At 36.5% G+C, this 24043-nt stretch overlaps 2 protein-coding genes across 2 annotated transcripts; both read left to right on the plus strand.

Annotated features, from left to right (window-relative positions):
- Nucleotides 1-1901: 1901 nt before the first annotated feature.
- Nucleotides 1902-3794, plus strand: SDG35 (SET domain protein 35). Its single transcript, XM_089166316.1, has one exon. It carries the CDS (start codon nucleotides 1957-1959, stop codon nucleotides 3565-3567), a length of 1611 nt encoding a protein of 536 aa, XP_089022442.1. The 5' UTR covers nucleotides 1902-1956; the 3' UTR covers nucleotides 3568-3794.
- An 11037-nt stretch (nucleotides 3795-14831) lies between these two features.
- Nucleotides 14832-16770, plus strand: LOC149006674 (NAC domain-containing protein 2-like). Its single transcript, XM_089165591.1, has 3 exons — nucleotides 14832-15240; nucleotides 15339-15619; nucleotides 15776-16770. Exons 1-3 carry the CDS (start codon nucleotides 15072-15074, stop codon nucleotides 16214-16216), a joined length of 891 nt encoding a protein of 296 aa, XP_089021717.1. The 5' UTR covers nucleotides 14832-15071; the 3' UTR covers nucleotides 16217-16770.
- The last annotated feature ends 7273 nt before the right edge of the window (nucleotides 16771-24043 follow it).

Raw genomic sequence — 24043 nt, forward strand, 5'->3', positions numbered from 1 at the left:
TTCTCGGATTTATAAATTCAGAGATTTGAAATCTCTGGATTCATGTAACCAAACAGGCCCTAATTCAATCAATGTCGAAATGATGAAGCTTAATCCTGATTTCATCCTATCACCTAAAGTCTTTATCCCTCAAATACTTCATTTGCCATGCTTGATTTACATTATTTGCAATTATTTTGTACTTACACAGCCATACCTTGGATTACTAAAATCTGAGACCAAATTCACACAGGTCACACACATTTTTTTTGGGTAGAAAGTTCTCAATTTCATTCAATGGGAGCAAAAGCCAAGGTTGAAAATTTCAACCAAGGAGAGGAAATAAGCCAAGATGTCGAGCTCACAATCGACATAGCCCGGGCTAGATCATGAGCAACTGTGTTGGACCTAGGAATTACATCAAACCTGTACTCCACAAAATAGGACTTTAGGTTGTTAATATCATCAATGATAGGGTCGAGTTCCAAATAAACATGTAATGGTGGGTGATGAAGAAGCTTAATCAATTCCTCACAGTCAGACATGAAGAAACATTTATCAAGGGATTTTCCCAATGCATCAAGCATTGCTAGTCTTAGAGCCAATGCTTCACCAATAATGATAGCTGAGCCAAATCGATCATTTTTTGAAACCGCTTGAAGCACGACCCCATCAGCCTTATAGATCACAAAGCCCAGGCCCATTTGATTTGAGCTGGGTCTGAAAGCAACATCACTTAGGATCAGATTCCATTCAGTTGGTATGGGTGGTAGCTGATACGGATACCTTGTAAGCTTTGATTTTTGACTACTAAATGTTAGTGTATAAATATCATTTTACGTTTCTTTAAATTAAAGTGTTAATGTAAAATATCCATTTTACCCTTCATTAAGATATATAAAAGAACTCCAAGGGTGTCAATTGGCAAAAGACCCAACACTTTCACGTATATATATAGATAGAGGGGGTAAATTCTCCAAGTCCTATTGTTGCTTCTCTATGGAGGTTGTATTGGCATATTGATAAACCATTTTAACCTAAAAATAGAATAAATAAATAAAATGAATAAGATTATATTTAATTATAATCTAAGGGCAACACTAATTGTAGAGATTTTATTAGGAGATCACAGTGTAAAAGCAGGAGTTTCTAAGCGCGTTACTATAGTCATTGTTCGCTTCCCACGGAAGGTGCTATGAGGTACCAGCGAACTGCCTCCCAAGATACAAAAAAGCCAAACTCAAAGTTGTTTATCCCCAAGTTCTGCAACAAAACTCAAGAATAAAGAAAATTTCGGAATCTTCTTCTTACTTGTTGTTGAGAAGTTAGAGGGTATTTATAAGCTTTGAGGTGCATTTACTGAACAATTCATGACTTTGTTCGTATGGGTGCACCTCTCTATAGGGGTACAAATGCCTACATTTAGATATGAGCTCGCTTTGCTAAGTGCTAAGTGCTAAGTGCTAAGTGCGTGTGCCAAAAGCGCCCACTGCCCACGCTGTGAGTGAGCGTTTGCGCTCGAATGGTACACCATCCTCGCTTGTATACTGCATACGCATAAGCGTATTTTATTATTATAAATTATAGTTAATAGACAACACCTATTAATCCAGTGAAATGTAACATTTATTATTTTATTATATTAAAAATAATACAACATTAATTATTCCTGACATTTTTTTTGGAAGGGAATTTTAATGACTTCCACTTTCAATTATTTTTTAAATTAGATAAAATCCATCGATTTTAAGATAAATATCACAAGAAAAAGAAATAAACAAGTCGAGAATCTTGGGCCGATACTTTTCCTTTTGGTTCTGGTGTGGGTGTTAAAGAAATAAGCAAATCTAGCCGTTATCCCGCTTCCGTTATAATACTAAACTTAATGCGAAACGGCAGGAAAATCCGACCGTTACATTCCAGTAACTTTTAAAACGAAAATTAAATAAGCAACGTCTGGCTCATCTTCTGTTGAGGATGAAAGAAGAGAGACCAGAGATGGAAGAAGAAATCATGCAATCACTCAGATCCAAGGCTACAGAGCTTCTCCTAAGAGAGGAATGGATGGAATCTATCAAAATCTACTCTCAGCTCGTATGTCTTTGTAGAGAAAAAATCCTAGCTGAACAAGAAAAGCCTGATTCAGATGGAGCATCAAAGCTACGGAAGACACTTCGCTTAGCCCTCTCCAATAGAGCGGAAGCCCGGTTTCGGTTGGGGTATTTCTGTGAAGCTTTGGAGGATTGCGATCGAGCACTTGATATAGAGAATAATCATTTCAAAACTCATCTATGTAAAGGTAAGATCTTGCTCAACATAAATCTATATGCAAGAGCTTCAGATTGCTTCAAAACGGCTCTTCTCCATCTTCCGGCCAATGAGAATTCCGAGACCCTTCATGGGTATTTGGAGCGAAGCAAGAGACTTGAATTTCAGTCTAGAACTGGGAATTTGGACCTATCAGATTGGGTCTTAAGTGGGTTTCAAGGAAAATCTCCAGAACTTGCAGAATACATTGGCGCAGTTCAGATTAAAAGATCAGAGAGGAGTGGTCGAGGATTATTCGCCACAAAAGACATCGAAGCTGGGAATTTGTTACTGATCACCAAAGCTGTCGCTACGGTCAGGGGAATATTGCCGGAACCTGGTGAAAATTCAGATTCAAACGAGAGCGCTCGACTGGTCTTGTGGAAGGACTTCATAGATAGAGTCTCTGCTGCTGCCAAGAGATGCAAGAAAACTCGTGGTTTCATTTCTACCTTATCGGGTGGAGAAGATGAGGAGTGCCTCAATATTCCTGATATAAGTCTCTTCAAGCCTGAGACAGAGGAGCTCTTCTTTTCTGAAGAGAAAATCGATGATATGGGTAGGCTCTTAAACGTATTGGATGTGAACTGTTTAACTGAGGACGCAATTTCGGCTAAAGTTCTTGGTAAGAACTGTGATTACTATGGTGTTGGCTTATGGATCTTGGCCTCGTTTATTAACCATTCCTGTGATCCGAATGCAAGACGCTTGCACATTGGGGATCATTTGGTAATCAATGCTTCAAGAGACATTAAAGCAGGGGATGAGATCACATTTGCCTATTTTGATGTGCTCTTGCCATTGAACAAGCGCAAAGAGTTATCCAAGACTTGGGGATTTCATTGTAATTGCAAGAGATGCAGATTTGAGGAAATGATTATTAGTAGCAAGGGAGAGATCAAAGAGATAGAATTGGCGTTTGAGAGAGGATTAGACATGGGCACTGTCGTGGTCAAATTGGAGGAAGGTACAAGGAAATGGGTGATGAAGGGGAAAGAGAAAGGATACTTCAGAGCTTCGTATTGGGCTGCCTTTCCGGCTGCTTTTGGATCGGAGAAGTCAATCAGGAGGTGGGGCAGGCGGATCCCGGCAGAGGAAGTGGTGGCAGAGTGTGTCACGAAGGCTGTAGGTGGTGATGAGAGGGTGTTGAGGGTGGCAGTTGAGGGGCTGAGGAAACGTGGGGCTGGTGTGTTTGAGATGGAAAGGGCACTGAAGTTGGGGAGATGCGTTTACGGGAAGGTGGTGAAGAAACAAGCATTGAGAGCTCTCCTGGAGCTTTAGCGTCTGTGGCTTACTAAGTACTAACTTGCAAGCATTGGGGGCTCTGCTTGAGCTTCACGTTTCTTATTTTAGTTTTGCAACAAGTTTATGTGTCCAGTGCCTAACATTTGGCCAATTTCAGATCAATTTTTTTAAACCATCAACCTTTGCACACCCCATCTTTGTTGACTGAATCATTTCACCATTGAAGGCAATCAAAGAATTTCCCAGGTGTCCTCTATTTAAATTCTATATAACTACTCTAAGTAGAATAGGGCTTTCTCCTGTCGCAAATTTAAGAGAATTAGGCCCCAGCGTGATAACTTTTTTTAATTAAAGCTTAGTGTGATAACCTCAAAAACTAGATTACAGCAGAAGGTTTTGTGGTGTCTTGACTAGTGGTTACTGATAAACCTTCTTTCAATCGTCTGCCTCTGCTTGACCCAGAAAGTCCAGAAATGGGTTTCTTTTTTTTGGGAGAGTTCTGCTAAGTTGAGTCACTAGGACCTTGCCTGCCCTTTCGATTAGGGCATTGCTATAGCACATCGATAGCTCTCTTTGACCATGTCCAGGAATTCACTCCACTATTTCTATCGAACACTATTTCTATCGAAACTGGTTGGAATAAACTCTCAAGTAACGAGACTATGCTCCTTACTGTCCTTGTATTTCCTTCCCCTGTGTCAGTTTGCTGAGAAGAGCAGACATGGTCAAGTTGTTGGGTTGTGGGCTCAACTAACACTGGTCTTTTGTTTGAGTCCATATTCACTTGGATTCGTAGCCGTCACACTTAATATTTGAGTTTGAGGTTGTTTTCACAAACTCTCAAACGAAGGATTAGTGTAATTTTGAGGTTGTTTCTACAAACTCTCAAACGCAGGATTAGTGTAATGCTTCAGAAGATTCAAGGAGAGTAAAGAAGGCAGATCATATTTATAATATATGCTTTAATTATTATAGGAATAATATAGACCATTGTAGATCTTGGTATCATTAGGAAAATGCTTCTTGTGATTGTGGTATGATTCTATTCTAATCTTTCAGGATATCATGAGTTACCTTCCTCTGAACCTACACCCACAGTATATCTCAGGGTCAGTAGCAAACAAAAGGAATGCTTGGACCAGCTCCCCTTGTGGTGTAATTCCAATTCTCTTTGTGCCAATTAATGCAATGTCTGCAATCAAGAATCAAGCTAGAAAACTTGAGATCCCACCACATCTTCAACATTTTCCATCTTCACCAAATCTTTAACAGTAGAAGAAGCATGAAGCAAAATACATTGCAAATCAAAGAGTACAATGAAAGGTGATACTAAAAGACATTTCAAGGGTAGAAAGCCAACAAATATCCAGTATATTGGTTATCAGTCAGAATGCTTAGAATCTTTAGGAAAGCGAGAGTTGTAGTGAGAGTGTCAAATTTGCCTCTGTTTCAGCCTTACAGGAACTTAATTGTTAGAGGACTTCATTATCGACAACCATGGTGGTGTGGTGGCTAAGGGAGAACAGTGGAATTGCTCACAGGCAAAGGAAGGAATCGCAAAACAGTAAATAAACTGAACTTTAGGAGAGTAATTGCAAACTTGTAATTAATGGAAACCTTAGAAGGAGATGGCAGAACTGCAACTAAGTTAAAACTATCTATAATACAATGGCAAGAATGTAATTCTGAAAAATACGACTTGGAAGGAAGTAATTAATGGCTGAAGGCTGCAGTCAATGGTCAAGATTTTGCAAACTTTCAGCAAAGTTTTGGGGTTTCGGTGGAAATTCTGGTGGAATTTCGTACCTTGATCGATTGTACCATTCACAGAGTTCCTTCAAGCAATCAATTGCATTTGATCCAATTTTAATAATTTTTAATGAAATGGGGAGATGTATTTTTCAGTCATTTGAGTCAATTTATTAGGAGACTCTACTCCCAGGCGTCTTTATTATTTTTTTCCTATAAAAAATAACCAACCAATCTGTGTTAATGATTTCAACTTTCTTCGTCTTCTTCTCAGTTGTGCAGTTTCTTCTTCAATGTTCCCAACACAATCCATCTTATTGAAAACTTGAATCCACATTTGGTCAGGCTGTGAAATTTTCTGCCCATTTAATTGGCTATAGATGAAGAAAATTCCACATTCAGAACTTTGAAATTGCATTGAGGTTTGTAACTTTTTCTATCTTATGTACAAAAAAGGTCTTGAAAAAAAAAAAAAATTCTTGACAAATTGGTGATCTCTAATGTTGAAAAAAATTGCACATTTGATGTAACCCAGGTTGGGATTAATAATCTACAGGACCCTTCTTTACTTAGAAGCCAGCTAATAATTGGTTTATCTGTGAGGTTAGGGTTTTTATCTATATCCTTGATTGGATAGTTTTGGTGAAGAAAATGGAGAGTTTTAGGATAACAAAGATCCGTGAGAGGGTTGGTTTGGATGGGAGAGTTATCTCTTAGATAGGGAAGGTTAGGGTTTTAACAAAGTCTAAGTGAAATGGTGGATTGTGATTGCCCTGAGTAGGATGGGGTGAAGAAATTAAGTGTTTAAATGGAATGGAATACATTGAGGTATTTGACAAACCCTAATGGATGATGGTATAGGCTGCTGTGAACACCTTTTGTAATCAAGGAGTCAACTCAAGTATCGGTTGGATGTGACATTGTTCTTTGGTTGAGGAGACAAAAAATGGTGTCGCTGTCCTTGTAGCAGTCGTAGAACGAATATTGGGCATCCAAGTTGTCTTTTATCACTGCACGACCCTCGAGACATTTATTGCTGAAATTAATGCTATGAGGTACCGCAAACGAGGAGATATCAAGGATCCCCCAAAGGCCGCTGGCCTTGTTGAAAAGACACTGGTCGTTTGGACTTGTCAACGAGTCGCTCCAATCTCGCCTTTCGTCAGCCGAGAAGCCTCTTGTCCCAACTGGCGTGCAACATTCACCTGAACCATCAAACCGTTAGGTTGGGTTAATTGAACCATTCTGGTTTGGTGGTTCTTTTCGGGTCAGCCACAACACTTTTTTTTTTTTGGGGGGGGGGGGGGGGGGAGTGTTGGGGACTGGCTGATGCAAGGTTCAAGAGAGGGGGAGGAAGGTTGCTACTGTAGAGTTTAGGGAGGATTTTGCTTCTGCCGCAAGAGAGGTGAAGGGTAGCGATGGTTGTTGATGGGTTAGGGAGGGAATGAAGGCAGGGAAAGGGGGGTGGGGTTCACTTGCTGTTGAAGAGGATTGGCACACTCTTACGTTGCTGTAGAAGGCTTTTAAAGCTTAAAGAAGATGACAATGGCTGAAATCAATTCACACTTAGCCGTGCGGATCCCTGTTGGAACCCACAACTCCAATTCCTTCATTGCTCATTGCTCATTGCTCTTCGGTTTAATAATTCAATCTAATCTTTTTACATGCAGGGATGACTCTCATTTATAGCCGTTTACAAAGGAAGAAAGACAATTGGACTCAAGCTACTAGTTTACAAACTTAGACTCAAATTGGAAAGTCAACCAATCCCTTAAAAGGGAGTTAATAAGGACTAGACAATAAAAAAAAAAAAAAAAAAACTTTACAAATAAAATAACAATTATCTAAAAATGACAAAAAAAAAAAGAAAGTAGATATACATTGGGCTCAAACTAGCATTGGATATTGACCAAAATACCCTTATAAGAGTTTTTCCTCCGCACAATTGGTAGTGGGCTTGGGCCTTCTTTCTGGGCTGCCTTGGGGCTCGTTATATCTCTGGCTCACTCTCTCCCTCTTTAAAATCTTTCCTTTATCTTGGAAAATATTTTATTTCCATCCAATGTTAACCAACACAATAGAAATTTTATTCTTTTCATTTTCAGTCTAGATACTTTTTTTTCTTCTTTTTCCTTCATTTATATCCATCTTATCTTTAGACAATCAACCATGGCTAAGAATAGGAATTACTTACCCATTGAATCCTTATTAAACAAAAGAATGAATAGAGAAGAAGATGATAAAAAATGACAACTATTAAGACCATTAATCAAAAGAAACATTATTTTTTTCAAGTAACATTAACTGAGAAAACCTACTCTATACATACATATCCTAGCATCATTAGATCAGTTGGTTAGCTCCACAATCAATCCATATTCTCAGCCCAACTCCTCTAGGGTTAACATCTGTATTAAACATCAAACCAGTGCCCAATCTTGTCATAATTGAAGTGTTGAGTCCAACTGGGTTTGAGTGAGGTTCAGGTATGAATACTTGAATTTGGTTCATATTAGGCTTAAACTCTCACACAATTAAGCTGGTCCTATCATCACCATTCTAAGAATATCTAACATAAGGTCCCTTAATATCATATCTTTTTTCAGTCTTTTAGAACCGATAAAGATTACACAACCAGAAAGGATTTTTGTTCGCGCCGTGCACACTGCAGCTTTTTTTGAACTCCAAAATATCAACCCAATCAAAGATAATAAGAGTAGCATGGTAATTAAATCGAACCAGTTCAAAAAAAAAATTTAAATTTACAAACACACCCCAATTACCACCCAATTCACAAAGTTAACCCCAAAAAACTTGTTAGTTAAGAGAATAGGTTCTATGCAAAAAGTTAGTTATTTCATATGATTTTTCTAAATGAAAGTAATATCATCTTTTAACTTTTTATTTTTACAAAGGTAAAAGCAGACATTTTATATTAAATTTTAACGGCCTCTTAACATGGTTAAAAGTTAGAAAAGTAATAGTAATTTCATAAATGACAGGATTCAATTAGTATCTAAGTTATAATAAAATAATAATTATCTCTATCTTTTATATATATTTTTATTTGTTAAAATCAAAGGAAAATGGATGGAAAGTTAAATTTGTGAGGGGAACTTCTACATAGCTAGAGAGGATACAAATACGACTGCAATTAAGTTGAATTGGATTGACATTTTTTACTATTCACCCTAATACCTGATCCTAACCTTGATTTTGTTAATGATTTTGGCCCTGTATTTGTGGTCCAGGAAACAATGTGGATTATAAATTGTGCTTGTTGTTTCATGGACAAGTATTCAACATGGGTTTGAATTATTTTATAATTTTATGCATTTTCTTTTAGTTTGTTTAGACAACTTAAAAGTTATTTTTTACTTCTTTATATTATTTTATTTTTATATAACATTTTATTCAAATTTTAACAATAGTTAGATCATGAGAGTTTTCAATTTCTTTTTTCTTTTTGGTGTGCATATGGTTTTCAATTTCTTTTTTCTTTTTTTTTCCATTTCTTCATAAACCATTCTGTGAAGTTTGTCAGGCAAACCATTCGTGTCCAACTGAATCTCCACTGGAATCAAAATTAGGCTCGCTAAATAATCAACACAATGATTGGTCTCACAAACCCGATGAACCACCCGAAGATGGGCCAACTCATCTCTCAATCTCCAAATATCCTCTACAATTCCCATGATAGCAGGGAAGGTTGGTCTCTCCATTCACAACTTGAACAACATTAAGAAAATCATATCAAAGCTCCACCATGCTAAAGCCACACCTCACGGTCTCTAACAAGCTTGCTCTCATCCCTTGCAGCTCACATATAAGAATGTTGTCTCCCAATGAACCATCTGCAATTGCAAAGATGACATTCTCTACGTGATCCCTTCCAATTGCCCCATACCCTCCCTTGTTGTTAGACACCGATCCATCACTATTCATAGCCAACCAACCCTCAGGAGGTCGCAGCCAATGATAGACTGAAGCTGAGTAATTCACAAAGGAACAAGTAATGTTCCAACGATCAAAGAAAGCTCTATTACCCGCCGAGTCTTTCACCACTAAGGGATCCTCCAAAAACCGAAGTTGAACTAGTCTAATGATTCTATGAGTCAATTGCTCCAATATATACACACCCTGTTATGAAGACAATTATTCCTTTCCCTTCATAAATAATACACCGTGGCATTAAAGCTTAAACATTTGACCGTCTGTATACCTTTTCCTCTTGAAAAATGAGTTGTAACCCATTTAATCTCATCACTCCAACAACCAATTGAGTGGTTGGGATGACCATTCAACAAAAGAATGTTTGACCACACCCTTCTGTAGAAGTCACAATAAAAAAATGCTCAAAACTTTTATTACCAAACTCCACACAATAGACATCCAAGATCAATAGGCACTCCCCACGCTAATAAGCCATCCTTCGTTGTCAACCTTCTACGAATTGCCAACCAAGCAATCATTGAGAAACGAGTTTGTCTCTTTGTTGGCTAAACCACTCAAGCCCACACCACTTTAGAGCTAGAACCATGAATGGCTTGCATAGCCGTCTTTAGTGAAAGCTGACCATTTAGGGTAGCAATCCAAACGACACGGTCACCATTACGCAAACAACGAACCTGAGAAATCTCCTCCCACCTATAATGAAGCAAATCGTCACCCAATGGGTTTTCCCAACAACCACCTTCCCTTAAGATGTCTCTAACCCTCATAAAAGGGTCTCTACCCATTGCTGGTGTAATCACACTGTATCACACTTAAGTATGCCCCCTGGCAACCACGGATCGTGCCATAAAAGAGTAGATGAACCATCACGTATTAGGTACCTAATACAATTTACTGCCACCTGTCACTGAATGATTCTTGAGCCATCTCTTGTTGACAAAATCTACCCAACAAGACTTCCAATCAGCTATCAAGCTCTATATGTGCCTCATGAGAAAAGCTCTATAGCCCCTTCTTCCTTGGGCTTGCACACCACAATATGTCAAGCCACCTTGTAGGAACCCCTTTCATCCACTCCACACCAAAATAAATTTTTTACAATTTTGTCTAAGTGTGTAATGATATGGCAAGGCAACCTGAACACACTTAGCCAATAGCCCAAAATTCCGTTTATGACAGAATTGAGAAGAGTCAACCTCCCAACGAATGATAAAGATTTAGCTTTCTAAGATGAAAGCTTACTTTCCTCCCTCGTAACCAAATTAGCAAAATTTGATGCCGCCGACCTTTTGGAAGTTAATGGAACTCCAAGATATCTCACGAGGAAAGCACCAATAGAAAACCCTAAATTGTTAATGAATACATTCTCCACCTTGGCTGGAGTGTTGGAGAAAAAAAATATTAGACTTTTCTACATTCACCCTAAGCCCGGGTTGGTCCATGAATTGCCTCAATAAGTCATGTATCACAATGGCATTATTACTTGAGGCCTTCCCAAAAATAAAAAGATCATCGGTAAAGCAGACCGATGTGATCCCATGCTCTCTACACAGAGGGTGATACGAGAATCCCCCCACCTTGAATTGCTACTACAGCAAGAGAATTAGTAAAAACCTGAAGCACTAAATTAAAGAGTATCAACGACATCGGGCATCCTTGACGGAGTCCCCTTGTACTAAAGAATCTTGGGGAGTGCACACCATCAATGGCCACCACAAAGGAAGGATGAGTAACACAAGCCACCACCCACTTGATAAAAATGTGATGAAAATTAAGGCGAAGTAGCAAGGTATAAAAAACTCCATTGAACCGAATCATAGGCTTTCCTGAGATCAATCTTCACTACAAACTTGGCCATGCCTGTCTCAAAATGGTAACCTCTTTCATTAGCTCCTGGCAAATAAGAATATTATTAGTAATGTACCTTCCTTCAATAAACGTCATCTGATTGTAATTAATCAAGGAACCAACCATTTCCTTCAAACGGTTTGACATAAGTTTGGCAATAAATCTGTAAATCATGGAACTAACAGAATTAGGTCGGTAGTCATTGAGAGAATTTTGCACTTCCCCTTTAGGCACCAATGTGATCCTCGCCATCTTTATCTGATCGGGCAAGTAAAGATTGTGAAAAAAATTTAAAATGGTAGCACAAAGATCATGCCCCCACAATATCCCAACATTTCTTATAAAAATGTGCACCAAAACCTTCAGCACTCGGTGAGCTATCATCCTTGACATTAAAAACTATAGTTTTAATTTTCTCGACCTAAAAGATCAAGCCATATATTCCCTTTCTACCAAAGATAACCCCCTATTTATGGGAAGAACCAAATTACCACACAAAATCTGGGGGATCCAGCAAAAAGATTCTCAAAGTAATTGGTAGCTTCACACTGAATCTCCTCCTTGTTTGTGATCCAATTACCATTCTTATCTTTAATCAATCGCCCCTATTGGATTGCCATTCCACCTACCTTTTATAGGATTATGAAAAAAGTCTGTGTTGGCATCATCATGAGCAATCCACCGCATCTTGGCTCTTTGTTCAGCTCTGATTCACGAGCATGCATCAAAGAATGGAGTTCTTTGATCCCCTGAGGATATAGTCGTGGTGTGCGCCAGCTGACCCGGATGAACCTTGGATCAAAAAAAAAAAAAAAAGAATGGAGTTCATGAAAAACACTTATTTCCCTCATCTTGAGGTGATCATTAAATTGCCCCTGATCCAAATAAAGCTGCAACTGATCCAATTCACCTTGAAGCAAGCAATTCTAGCATCCATGCTATGGAACTACGTCTGCTCCCTTTTTTTTTTTTCAACCTTCAACAATTTCAACTTAGAAGTAAGAATGAACATGGGATTGCCCATGATGGGCGTGCTCCAAACATTCCAAACCAAAGGCATAAAATTTGGGTGCTTTGTCCAATGGTTAAGAAAAAAAAAAAAACTGATGGCCCTTAGAACCACCCTAACTTCCAAGATGCACCACCATTGAACTATGATCAAAAACTCCAGGGCTGAGAAATTGGGCATGGGCTAAAGGGAAAAAAAAAAAAAAAAAAATCCAACCATCAGCTGTTAATGAGCACCTGTCCAATTTCTTAACAATTCGTGCATCACCAAGAGAATTATTAACCCATGTAAATCTACAACCTGACCAGAGGTCCTCCAACCCAGCGTCCGCCATACTAGTCTTGAGGTCGAATTTGATGCTTTGCTTGAATGTCTAAAACTAGCTTAGAGAGGAATATTAGTCAGCAATGTGTTGAATCTAATTTGACTGTAGTGTTTTGTTTATTAAGACAAAAAGCAAGTTTCATGGTTTGTGTTGTATCAACGGTGGGCTTCACAGCAATATTTAAACGCAATAGAGTGGAAAATGTCTCACTATTATCAGATGCTAACCTGATAGCCAAAACTTAGCTAACTCAGTATTTAAAGAGAAAACATACAAAGGTTTTTTATTTTCTAATTTCTTGGTGTTCTTATTAAGTCCCACATTAAAAACCGACGATGGTTTCGAATAAGATCTAATCTACATCAGTTTCTGTTAACGATCAATCAAGGGTGATGGAGGTAGAATCATTAGATTCCGAAAAGACCGTTACAATGATAGAACTTCATCTATACAATTATTCAATTTGGACCGTCAAATTGCACGACCGAGCAATCCAACAGCTAAGACCTAATCATATATAGATGTGTTTATGTAGAAAGGTACTTACATGTGTAGAACAACTAGGTCTCTCTGGGCGTACGATACTTCTTGTTTCATAAGTACTTTGTAGTTCAAGTTTGCTTGCACATAATGAAACTTGAAGAACAACTAATGCTGTTTCGAGTCTTTATTTCTCATAACAACTACAATAGATATATAGAGTTTGCCTTGACTTTGGTGTCACTCTCACGACTCGTACCGAAACAGTGCCCTACACCTAGATGTCCAGTCCACCGACGCCTTTCAATGCCTTTCAAGGAAAACCAAGTAGTAAGTACTACTCATCAACAATCATCTTCATCAAAATGACCACCACATACCACAACAATCATCTATGAAGTTAATAGATTCCAAAGAATTTTTGTAGAATGATACGCCGCGTAAACTTTATTCTTGATAATTTTTTTCTTTCCAGTGTTGAAGAAGAATGTTAGGAGGTTCAAATTTGGATTTCTGAATCTATGCATGCATGACTTATGGTTGGGAATTTTTCATAGTGGTGGTAGATGTGAAGTAGAGCTAGCAGAAACCAAGTCAAGTCAGAGACATTGGTTGGCATCACGTTCTCCAATGGCTATTGACCATTTCTAAAGCTCCTGTGTTTGGTGTACGTCTCACTCATATTATCATTTCATCTCATTAGGCATCATGAACTCAATTAATTTAATGATTTTGACGTGTCAACTGTGATTAGCCCCTAAATCCAAACCCAATAACCCCCCACTAATCACATTAGATAAGGATTTAGGAACAAATCTAATGTTCTCTTAATATATACATATTAAATTGTTGGAGATTACGCAGGGTTGGGCCCTTGTACTACTCCACGTGAACTATATATATTGAGTATTTTAAAAAGATTCCAGATCATTATCATCATCGTCATCATCTTCCTCGAACCATCCATTTCTGCTTCTACTTAAATTAAATTAATATTATTGCTTACGTAAGACTAGACTTAGACAGGCGAGTTTAGTGCACGAGATATTTGTCATTGTAAATCTATAGAATTTGACTTTCACTTATAGAGAGGCTATTTCTTAACTTGAACCCATAAAATAACCTTTCGTCATTATGAATTTGCCTTCAATACTACATGACATTAGTATCTAAGTATTTTAACAAAAACCCATCTCTCATCTTCATTATTTTATATGTTTTAAGGTGAGTTTAGCTAGGTTTGACGTTGTTTGGAATAATCCCACAGACTTTAGAATGTTGAATGGCTTCATAGAAGCATCGGTCATATCGTCTGATGGTTTAAACATTTTGAATATACATATTTAACGTAACGGAATTGTCTTAATAAATATTGTATTGTATTAATTACGCAAGTAAATACGTATTCGATTGACCTTATCGTTGCACCAAGGTCTATCTTGTAAATATTGAGTGTGAATGGTTGATGGAAACCTAAGAAAAAGAAAAGTTAGAGAAACAATAATTGGTGTGAATGAATGACTAAGAAAACTAGCAAAGGAGCTGAATGAAGACAGCTTCTTTAAAGATTCTTTGGAATATATCCATATGGTATTTGTTTATGACCTAACATCAGCAAGATAGGTCATTAGTTTAATACTCTTTGTGAGCCACGTGTCAGGCCCTAGTAGTCTTAATCTAAACCTCCACGAGCCCTAATAAGATAATGCCAGAAAATGGTATAAATTCAGAGAAGCTGATCTGCACCATCTCCACCAATAAGAATCCAAGGAAGTGAGGTGGCATGATAAGGACCATAAACCCTAGTACAGTTTCCCTTTTCTGATGCTTATCCTTTCTCTTCCCATTAGGTAAGCACACGTTTCAGCTGGCCAAAGTGGGTCACCATACAGAAGCTCTCTTCATGACTTGCTCCAATCGACCTTTGAAGTTTGAATCTCTATCGTAAACTAAAAGACAAAAAACCAGCAAAGATAAAATGGCTTCTTCTCTCCTTTCCAACATTTCAAACACCTCCACTTCTCTCAGCCCTACTCTTTCTTCAATCTTCAGCTCTTATTGATAATTAGCCCTTCTCATCCTTTCTCTTTTGCTGCTTCTTTGTACTGTTTCATGTCACGTATATACACAAGCAAGCTCCTTTGCTGCAACTGTTAACTGACTCTGTGGGTTTCCATGGATAGAGGTCAGAACACAGATCGTCTTCCTCCTGGGTTTAGGTTCCATCCTACAGATGAGGAACTGATCATGTTTTACCTGAAAAATCAAGCCATGTCAAAGCCATGTCCTGTATCGATTATCCCGGAAATCGATATTTATAAATTTGATCCTTGGGAGTTGCCTGGTTAGTTCTGAGTTTATCATTAATTGATTAATTCTTAATTAATATGAGATTCTGTTTGGGTTTATTGATTTGGTTAAATATGTATTTATGGGTTGTAGAGAAAGCAGAATTTGGTGAGAAAGAATGGTATTTCTTCACCCCAAGAGATCGGAAGTATCCGAACGGAATTCGCCCGAATCGGGCGACGGGTTCTGGTTATTGGAAGGCCACTGGCACTGATAAGATTATCCACAGTGGATCTCAGAACGTTGGTGTGAAGAAAGCTCTTGTGTTCTATAAAGGTCGTCCACCAAAAGGTATCAAGACTGATTGGATCATGCATGAATACAGGTTGGCTGACTCGAACCGCCGGCCTAAGAAGCTGGTTGGGTCCATGAGGGTAAGCTCCACTTATAACTTTCATATTCATTCATTCATTGTAATGTGTTTTTGACTTTTGAGTACTGGGTGGGCTGGTTCAAAAGTCTCAACTGGTTGAACCGGGTTGGTTTGGTTTTTGGTGATTTAACTTGTAAATCTTTGTTGATGTACCCAGTTGGATGATTGGGTCCTCTGCAGGATCTATAAGAAGAGGCATCTGGGCAGAGTTGAGGAGCAGAAAGAAGATCAAGAACAGCCAAGTGAGACAGAGAACTCAACTCCACATGAGATGAATATTTCATCAGGTGTGAATGGAGAAGAAGCCTCATCATCAGTAGTTCTACCAAGGACTTTCTCTCTTGCTCATTTGATGGATGTGGATTATCTTTCACTGACTCAGCTATTCGGCGAGAATAACCCACTGGGTTCAACTGGAGAGTTCCAAACTACTACAGGAAACAACAATGGCAATGCATCTGAGAAACTTGCTCATCAGCCTTATGACATGGGATACCATTATGGAAACACGACAAGATTAATCCATGGAAACCAAAACAATACTCTCTTCATCAACCAACCTATTCATGTGAACCCAGTTTTTGAATTTCAGTACTGAGACAAAGAGTCAAGATTGGATTTTTAGTCTCATTTAATTGGTTAGATAGGTGATGGTGATCAGTTTGTTTCATTGAAAGATTTGTAAAGAAGAACCAGTTAAGTTGATGATAATTGTGAAAACAAGTTTTATATATATATGGTTTCAGTACTGCAGTTCATCAATAGGTACTAAAAGGAAGAGTTTGAATATAGTAGTCTACCCTCACAACCCACATCCATCACTTAATCATCATCATGACGTAGAGACTTGAAAAGGGCACATAGATTATTAATTATCTACATAAAAACCAAGTCAAAGTAACTGTTGTCCTGAAGGTTGGTAGGGTAGTTTTGACAAAGATTTCAGAGGATGACCATGGCATTATAACACAGACTTGCATGGTGTTGGGGACCAATGGAAGAAGAACACATCTTGAACCTGATAACTATTTCAACAAAAAGAATTACCTAATGTTGACACTCGTGTGTGTATGATATTTGCAGAAGAGTGAGGACTTGGGACTCTTATATATCACAGCTCAAAGCCAACACATCCATGCCACATAAAATAATTAGAGATTTTTTCTTTCCTTCAGCAATATTGTCTCTACCTGATCAGTTAAATCTTCTAATGATCTCCAATTGGTAGATGCAGATTGAGAACCTCTAACTTGGGCTCAAGGGGGCTTAACCGGCCCATTAAACACATTTACTTGCACAAATGACAAGACCTGGCTTGAAAGTATCAGGTTGAAAAGTAGGATTAAGTACATTAAACACATTCACTGTCCTAGGACTTATAAACCCTAAAAGGTTTTTCGAAAATAAACTTCTAATGGATTCTCATTTATTACCTAGGCAGCTGCAGTTAATGCCTTTTCAATTGCAAAGGAGAAGAGAAAGGAACTGCTAACTACCTGTGAGTATTCAACTATCTTTATTGGTGAAATTTAAGTTCATTTGAGCATTATTTTTTTTAGCAGCTTTTGATAATTGAGTTTCCTTTTGACTTTTTTTTTTTTCCTGTGGAAGCTTAAAATTTCTATTCTGCTTTTGTTATTTCTCAACCCTGAATCGAGTTTTGATCATCTTCCCACTTGGAGAGAGGAATGTGTCTTTTGACACTTCTTTATTATACAATAGAGACGGAGCTCACATCAGACTCAATGGGAATTTCACCTCTGATTTATTTTATTAGTGTTTAAAAGTGAAACCTACTTCAATTATGTGGTGGAGAACCATCATGAGAACATATACTTTCCCCTGACAGGGAGGTGATCCAAACCCCTTTGATTGAAACCTTAGGGTTGACAAAGATCACCTAACCTAGCTTAGAAGACGTATTCATCCTTCTTCTCCTTTGCTAAGAACTGGCTTTACTTGAAGCTGAAGTTGGATAATAGAAACATGGGATTTCACAAGTCAGTTTTCACCTCCTGAGAAATTTTATTACTAAGTACTAGTTTACCAAGATCTCAAAACTTGCTTGAGAGATTTTAATTTCTGAACAAAGATGACAAGATGCCAAGATGGTAAGATCTATCCCTAACAGAAGTATTTCAAAGACGTTCTTGGCATGAGGCAAAATGGGCCAAAAGCAAAAACCTTGGCTGATGTAGCCCATCTATGACATCATCATAGAATGATCATGGTGGTAGTTTCCTGCCAAACTCGTAACTTTCATGATGGAAGCTGGTTTTAAGGAACTTCGAATTTAAAAAGGTACTAGTATTGCTTGTTACACACGTTAGATGACCTCTATTTTGTTGCAGAGAAACGAAAATGACATAGAAATCTCGCCGCTAAAGCAAACATCAGCAACTGTTCAGAGATGTCTGGTGGTTTTCTTTAGCTAAACTTCAGCAATGGAAACCCAAAGATTGTATGAGAATTCATCTTGAATCTTGGGTTGTAAAGCTAAGTTTCATTTTTGGCAAGAATGAAAACACTAGCCCCACAAATCTTGGTTTCCCATATGATTTGAATATTGATCTTATCAACTTAATTAATGCTTCAGATGGATCTGTATGAAGTCATCATCATCATTGTTAACTTCAAATAATTAGAAACGAAGATGTATCATGTTTCATGAGATGAGTTACCTATATTTGACTTTGTAATCACACAACGGTTATATCAGTGGAGAAGATGTATCTGGCTTCTCTTGGTGGAGAAAATCTTTCAATGAAGGCCTAATGAGTTATAAGGTTTAGTCATGTGTAATATTCTAATCTGAAGCCATTCATTAGATTTATCTTAGCCATTGGATTAGGATATGCCATGCGACTGAATTCCATAACTCATTCAGCACTCATTGAAAATACCCCTTCAAAGAAAGGATTCAAACTTGAAAATGATAGAGTTGTATATACTTAGATTGTATGTATTCGTCACTTTTGAAATACTATAGATGGTCAACTATTCTACGAATACTATACCATATTTCATATACGAAACCAAATTACTCGTAAAGTTGTAATTACAAAAGTGGTTGGCTAGTTAATACATTATAGTGACATGAAACTTGAATTGTTTATATTTCATTGAAAATTAAAGCCATAATTTGTGATGGAAGTATGTTTTAAATAGGATGAGTTAGCTCATAATTATAGATTTAATTTAAGAGCCAAACTAGAAAGAATTAGAGAGTTGTAAGCATATGATATGAGGATGTAATAGAAACTAATTAAATTATTCGTATCAAATAAAGGCGTTTGGTGTGCACAATTCAACTGTTCACCTCTCTCATTCTTTCCAGAAAGCAGAAAGAGAAAAACAAAAAGTTGGAGAAGAGATAAGAAAGCAATGAGATACTCCCAAATAAAAATGGTTTCTACCTGAAATTGCAATAAACTGATTATCCATGTTTGGTTAAATTAGTCTATAGAGAAGACCACTAGTGTATATGGCCCCAAATTCAAGTTATAGGGTGCCCGTGCAACCACATTTCCTTCTTATATATAGTAAGTTACTATTGCTTCTCTTTTCTTTTATTAGTTTGAGAAGAAGGAAGATCAGGTATTTGACTCTGACCTTCTTCATGACCTTATCAAAATTTTTATCCCCCAAAAAAGAATGTTGGTGTAATGTGGAAATGGCAAATAAGAGATGAATCTCCTGCCACATAAGGAGTGTTTTGATGATTTCATATTCTATGTAATGCCATATATAAGGTTTTTGAAGAATAAATCTCAAGATTTGGGTGAGATTTGTAATTCAAGAACTAGGGCACTTAGCTACAAACCATAATGCTACATTTCAAATTGTTTTTTATTCAAAGTTGCTTGAAAGAGGAGAACTTTTCCAAAACCTTGTTGAAAAACAAAGAATGTTATACATATATGGTAACTAATCGAAGATAAGATTAACCCACTTTATCTTTAATATTTCTAGAGTTTAACAAAACAAGATTCTTAATTATTAGAATAGGTATAACTACAAGGAATATTACTCCTTAGGTTGAATAATGGAGATGTGGTAATCAACTTAGCATCCTTTTTTGTTAGGCTGCTAGCTATTAGGTTAAGTTTCCATTAATGTTTACTTTTTGTTAATTAATGATTTTTAGGTTATTATCCAATGAACCAAAAACTGGTTGTGCTTTTTATAAAATAAAAGTTAGTAAAGGTGGCATATCATCTTCAAATTATAGAGAGTGCAAATTAGAGAATGTAGGGTAAAGCTTCAAATATTAGATTTAACTTAATTATCATTTGGAATGGACTCCAAATTACCTTGATCAAAATATAATATATATGTCGCCTTGTTTCGATTATAATTCTTATATTTAACTTATAAAGAACAAGTTGAAACAAGATTCTAGCTACTTGTCTTAACAGATCAAGACCAAAGCAAAACTGGGATTTAAGTATAATGTATGTATAAGGTGCCCATAGATTAAGATGATACATTGGATTGTGACATTGATTATGAAAACTAGTGACACTCAAGAGTTTATATTTAAGTCAGGTTAAGGTTGAGCTTATATTTCTTAATTGATTTATTAATTGAAATTATAAATCAATTCTACATCTACCCACCATTTCTAGTATTGACCTAAACCTGAGATCAACATGGTATGTATATGATGTGATGTTTGAAGTAAACTATCTTTTTTTTTGGCTGAATAGTGTTGTTTTTCTAAACATTTTTGCATGGTTATTTGCAATGGAAGTACTAACACCATGACAGTAAAGAAATAGAAAGTAGAGATATGAGATGACTATTAATCAAATGTCTAGGGTTTCTTGGCAGATTATGGGAAAATATTCATTCCTTTAAATATTAGAAAGAAAAAAAATAGAAGACTATAGGCTTCTTCTTTTTTTTAAAAAAAAATAAATATATAATGATTGATTTTTTATTCATTTGGGTGGTGAGGAAGATGGTCAAATTTTAGTTGGATTTAGTTGGCATGATGGAGATAGCATTGTTTGAAACAGGGAAAAAAAAATGGAGAGAGATATGATAGGATACAAGATAAAATAAAACTACATTTCTTAGAAAAATATTTTTTATTCTTCTATTTATTATAGTATATAAATTTTAAGAAATTTTCTCTATGTTTTGAAAAATATTCTTATTGCATATGGAGGAGCCAATAAAAATACATGTAATGACATAAGTTGGGCATCTTCTATATATTGGTAGAAAAATCGTACAATTTGGGCAAAAGTTAATATTTTTTGACAATTCATATTGGTATTATGGAAATACTCAAATAACTCTTAGCAATCCCAGAGCTTCATTATTTGTTTTGAATATTTTTACATTTTATTTTAATGGGTTTTCTTTTTTAAGAATAATTATTGTTGCTCCCGTACTTTGATTTTATTACTACTTTATTTCATGTATTTTTTAAAACTATTAATCCAACATTTAACTTATCTACAACTATTAATTCTCCTTACCATTAAACTTCGTTAGTTTACTGATGATGTGACATTTATATATTTTCTCAAAAGCTCATAAAATAATGCTAGAGTTATCTCTTTATTTATTTATCATTTTGTCAAGTTATAATACTACATTTAATTAACTATGAAAAAAAATTAAACCTTAGATTCATTTTCTTTTCTAAAAGAAACTACTGAATGAAGGAAATACGTGGCTGAAGAAAACTCAAAATAGAAACTAAAGATGAGAAAGATCAAATTTAATTTAAAGTTGAAATCTAAAAATTACCTAATATATGCTAACCATTGTGTATGTTATCAAATTTTCTATCAATTAACATCTTATATGCTAATTTGTTTGTAAAATTTTCATCATTGTGGTTGTGAAAAATTTTAGTCGAGCTTGAGAGTTTCAACAACTATAAGCATGAGGTCCCACCATCTCCAAATTAAATTCTCAAAGGGGAAAAAAAATCAAGACAATATTTTTATTAAAGATGAACCTTACCTGAAAATCCATGTGGTTTATATTTTTTAGTACCATAGTAAAACTCTCATTAACAAGTATCACAATATAGCAAAGATCATTATTATTTTATTTTTTTTTGTAAATTTCAAGAATTACAATACACACTGATTCATTTCTTTTCTCCCAGATCATTGCTCTTGCTCTTTGAATTTAAATTTACATTGTAAAACAGTTCGTCTTCAATACGATGCAAATTTTGATAGAGTTAGGGACAAAGAAGCAAAATCTCAAGAGGTCATTCATTCACAAACTTTCTTGATCTTCATCACATTTGAAATGGAGACGACAAGTACTCTTTGAAATTTAAAATTGATTCAAAAAATAAGACTTCAAGGATATAATTGGCATTCAATATGGTTTCTATAAGTGAAGATAATGCAATCTTTTTTATTCCTTAATTTTAATGAAGGGCAAAATAGATATTGCATATTCAATCTTAACATCCACTTAACACCATTAGAAGTGGGAGTAAGGGGAGGGAAAAATAGTAGTTTCATAAAGAATGAGATTAGATTAGTAATAAAATCAAAGTATTGCCGGACAACACTAACTATCCCCTCTTTTTTTTTTTGAAGAAAAAAATATTCTGTACATTTTAGTAAGAATAAGACCATGTACAGGTGATTTCGTGAAATCTTACATTGAGACCTAGATATCATTTTTTTTCTCACTGTTTTATATAGAATTATTGCAACTTGGAATATTACTTTAATGTTGAAAAAGCGATACCTATTTTATATACACGGAACTTTGTTCTTAGCTCAAAATATATTTATTTTTTATTTCATACCATGAGGTGTTAGTTTTTGCCAATTGAATCAACTCTTTTGGTTGGATACAAGGTATTTGTTAGAATTCATCAGAAAACTTATTTCAAACAATAAGACTAATTAAAGAGTTGGCCAAGTAGTAATGACCAACACCTTTTAGTGAAAAGTCAACGTTCTTTAGTGATATATCATATATGTAATAGTTCAATTCCTAAGATATACAAAATCGTTTATTGAAAAAAACAAAAAATCTTTCAAAGAAAGACACCAGGAGTGAGACGTGATCTCCCAAGAGTGAGGTGCGAGCGTCTGAGGTTGGAGCGTAGGCGGTGGTGTGGATGCACAAGTCGACGTAAGAATGAGTTGGCAGCGTGGGAGTGTGGGACCCAAGAACTGAACACGCGGCGTCACCTACGCGTGCGGTGGTGGGGTAGGTTAGGCCAACAAGGAAGGAAGGAAGAAAAGAATTGATGATTACAGATTTTACCTATGACGTGGAGTTCTAGTTGGCGTCGCATTGTTGGCCTCAGCTCAGCTCAGCTCAGCTCAGCTCAGCTCAGCTGAACCGGAAGTCCCGTGTCGGTTAGCGCCGGAAAGAGCACTTGTGGACCCCACCTTCCTTTGTACACAAACACCCTCAGTGAGTCAGTGAGTCAGTGAGTCAGTGAGTCAGTTATAACGTATAAGGTACCCAACGAGCAGTCGAGCACACTCCCCCTGAGGCCCTGATCGTCTGATCTGATCGTAGTAACTAGTACTACTAACCACACGAATATCGTTTTCGGATTCCGCAGGTACTTTAACTTTTCTTCTCTTGCACAATGACGTCAAAGCCCTCCGAGATACCCTTAAATTACGCACCGACCGTCCCGGTGGACCGTATGAGAAATAGACAAGACGAGGCAGAGGAAAATTGTTGCCTTCTTACGGAGTCATGTTATAGTGTAACAGTGTTGCCTTAGTAAAATAGATACCTAAAGATTTTTTTTTCTTCTTTTTCTTTTCTTCTTTACGAATTCCTCTTCCTTCCCTTTATTCATCATTCTATATCATGAATATTAGTTATGAATAATATAATAATTGTACAGTTGTCATTTTGTCAAACCAACTAATGGTTCTAATGGAAAAAAAAAAAAAAAGGTGCAACTACTAATTTTTCCAAAAAGCAAATATATTCAACACACGAGGCTCAAGCCATGCGATGTTACGTTAGTAAATTAAGAACCATTTTTCTTACAGTGCATTTCTTCGTGCGAACATCAGAGGAGCTACCCCAGGGCCAGGGGACTTTACCCCCCTCTCCTTTCCCTCTGATACCCCTAGCACTTGACTTTCTTTTTATTCCTGATTTTTTGAAGTCTTCTTCGAGAAACCCTCTGGCCCTCTTTCTATGTGTGTACCAGCTAGCACTTGACCCTCTTTCGATGTATAAATTCTGGTTCAACAGTTGATTGAAGGGGCCTTCATTTAATAACAGAGAATTTTCCTTTTTTCCACTTCCACACCCAGATGAATATGACATAAGGACATGAAGAAGTTGAATTGAATGTTAGAGGTTAATTTACTTATGAGTTGTATTATAGAATTGAAAGACAATAAATACCCACTTTAAGAGCAAGTAGGAAACGCATTGATTTGTGATTGAGTCGGTC

The sequence above is a fragment of the Hakea prostrata genome, chromosome 8 (assembly GCF_041222555.1).
Source record: "Hakea prostrata isolate BN-2017 chromosome 8, UWA_Hpros_2, whole genome shotgun sequence".
NCBI lineage: Eukaryota > Viridiplantae > Streptophyta > Magnoliopsida > Proteales > Proteaceae > Hakea > Hakea prostrata.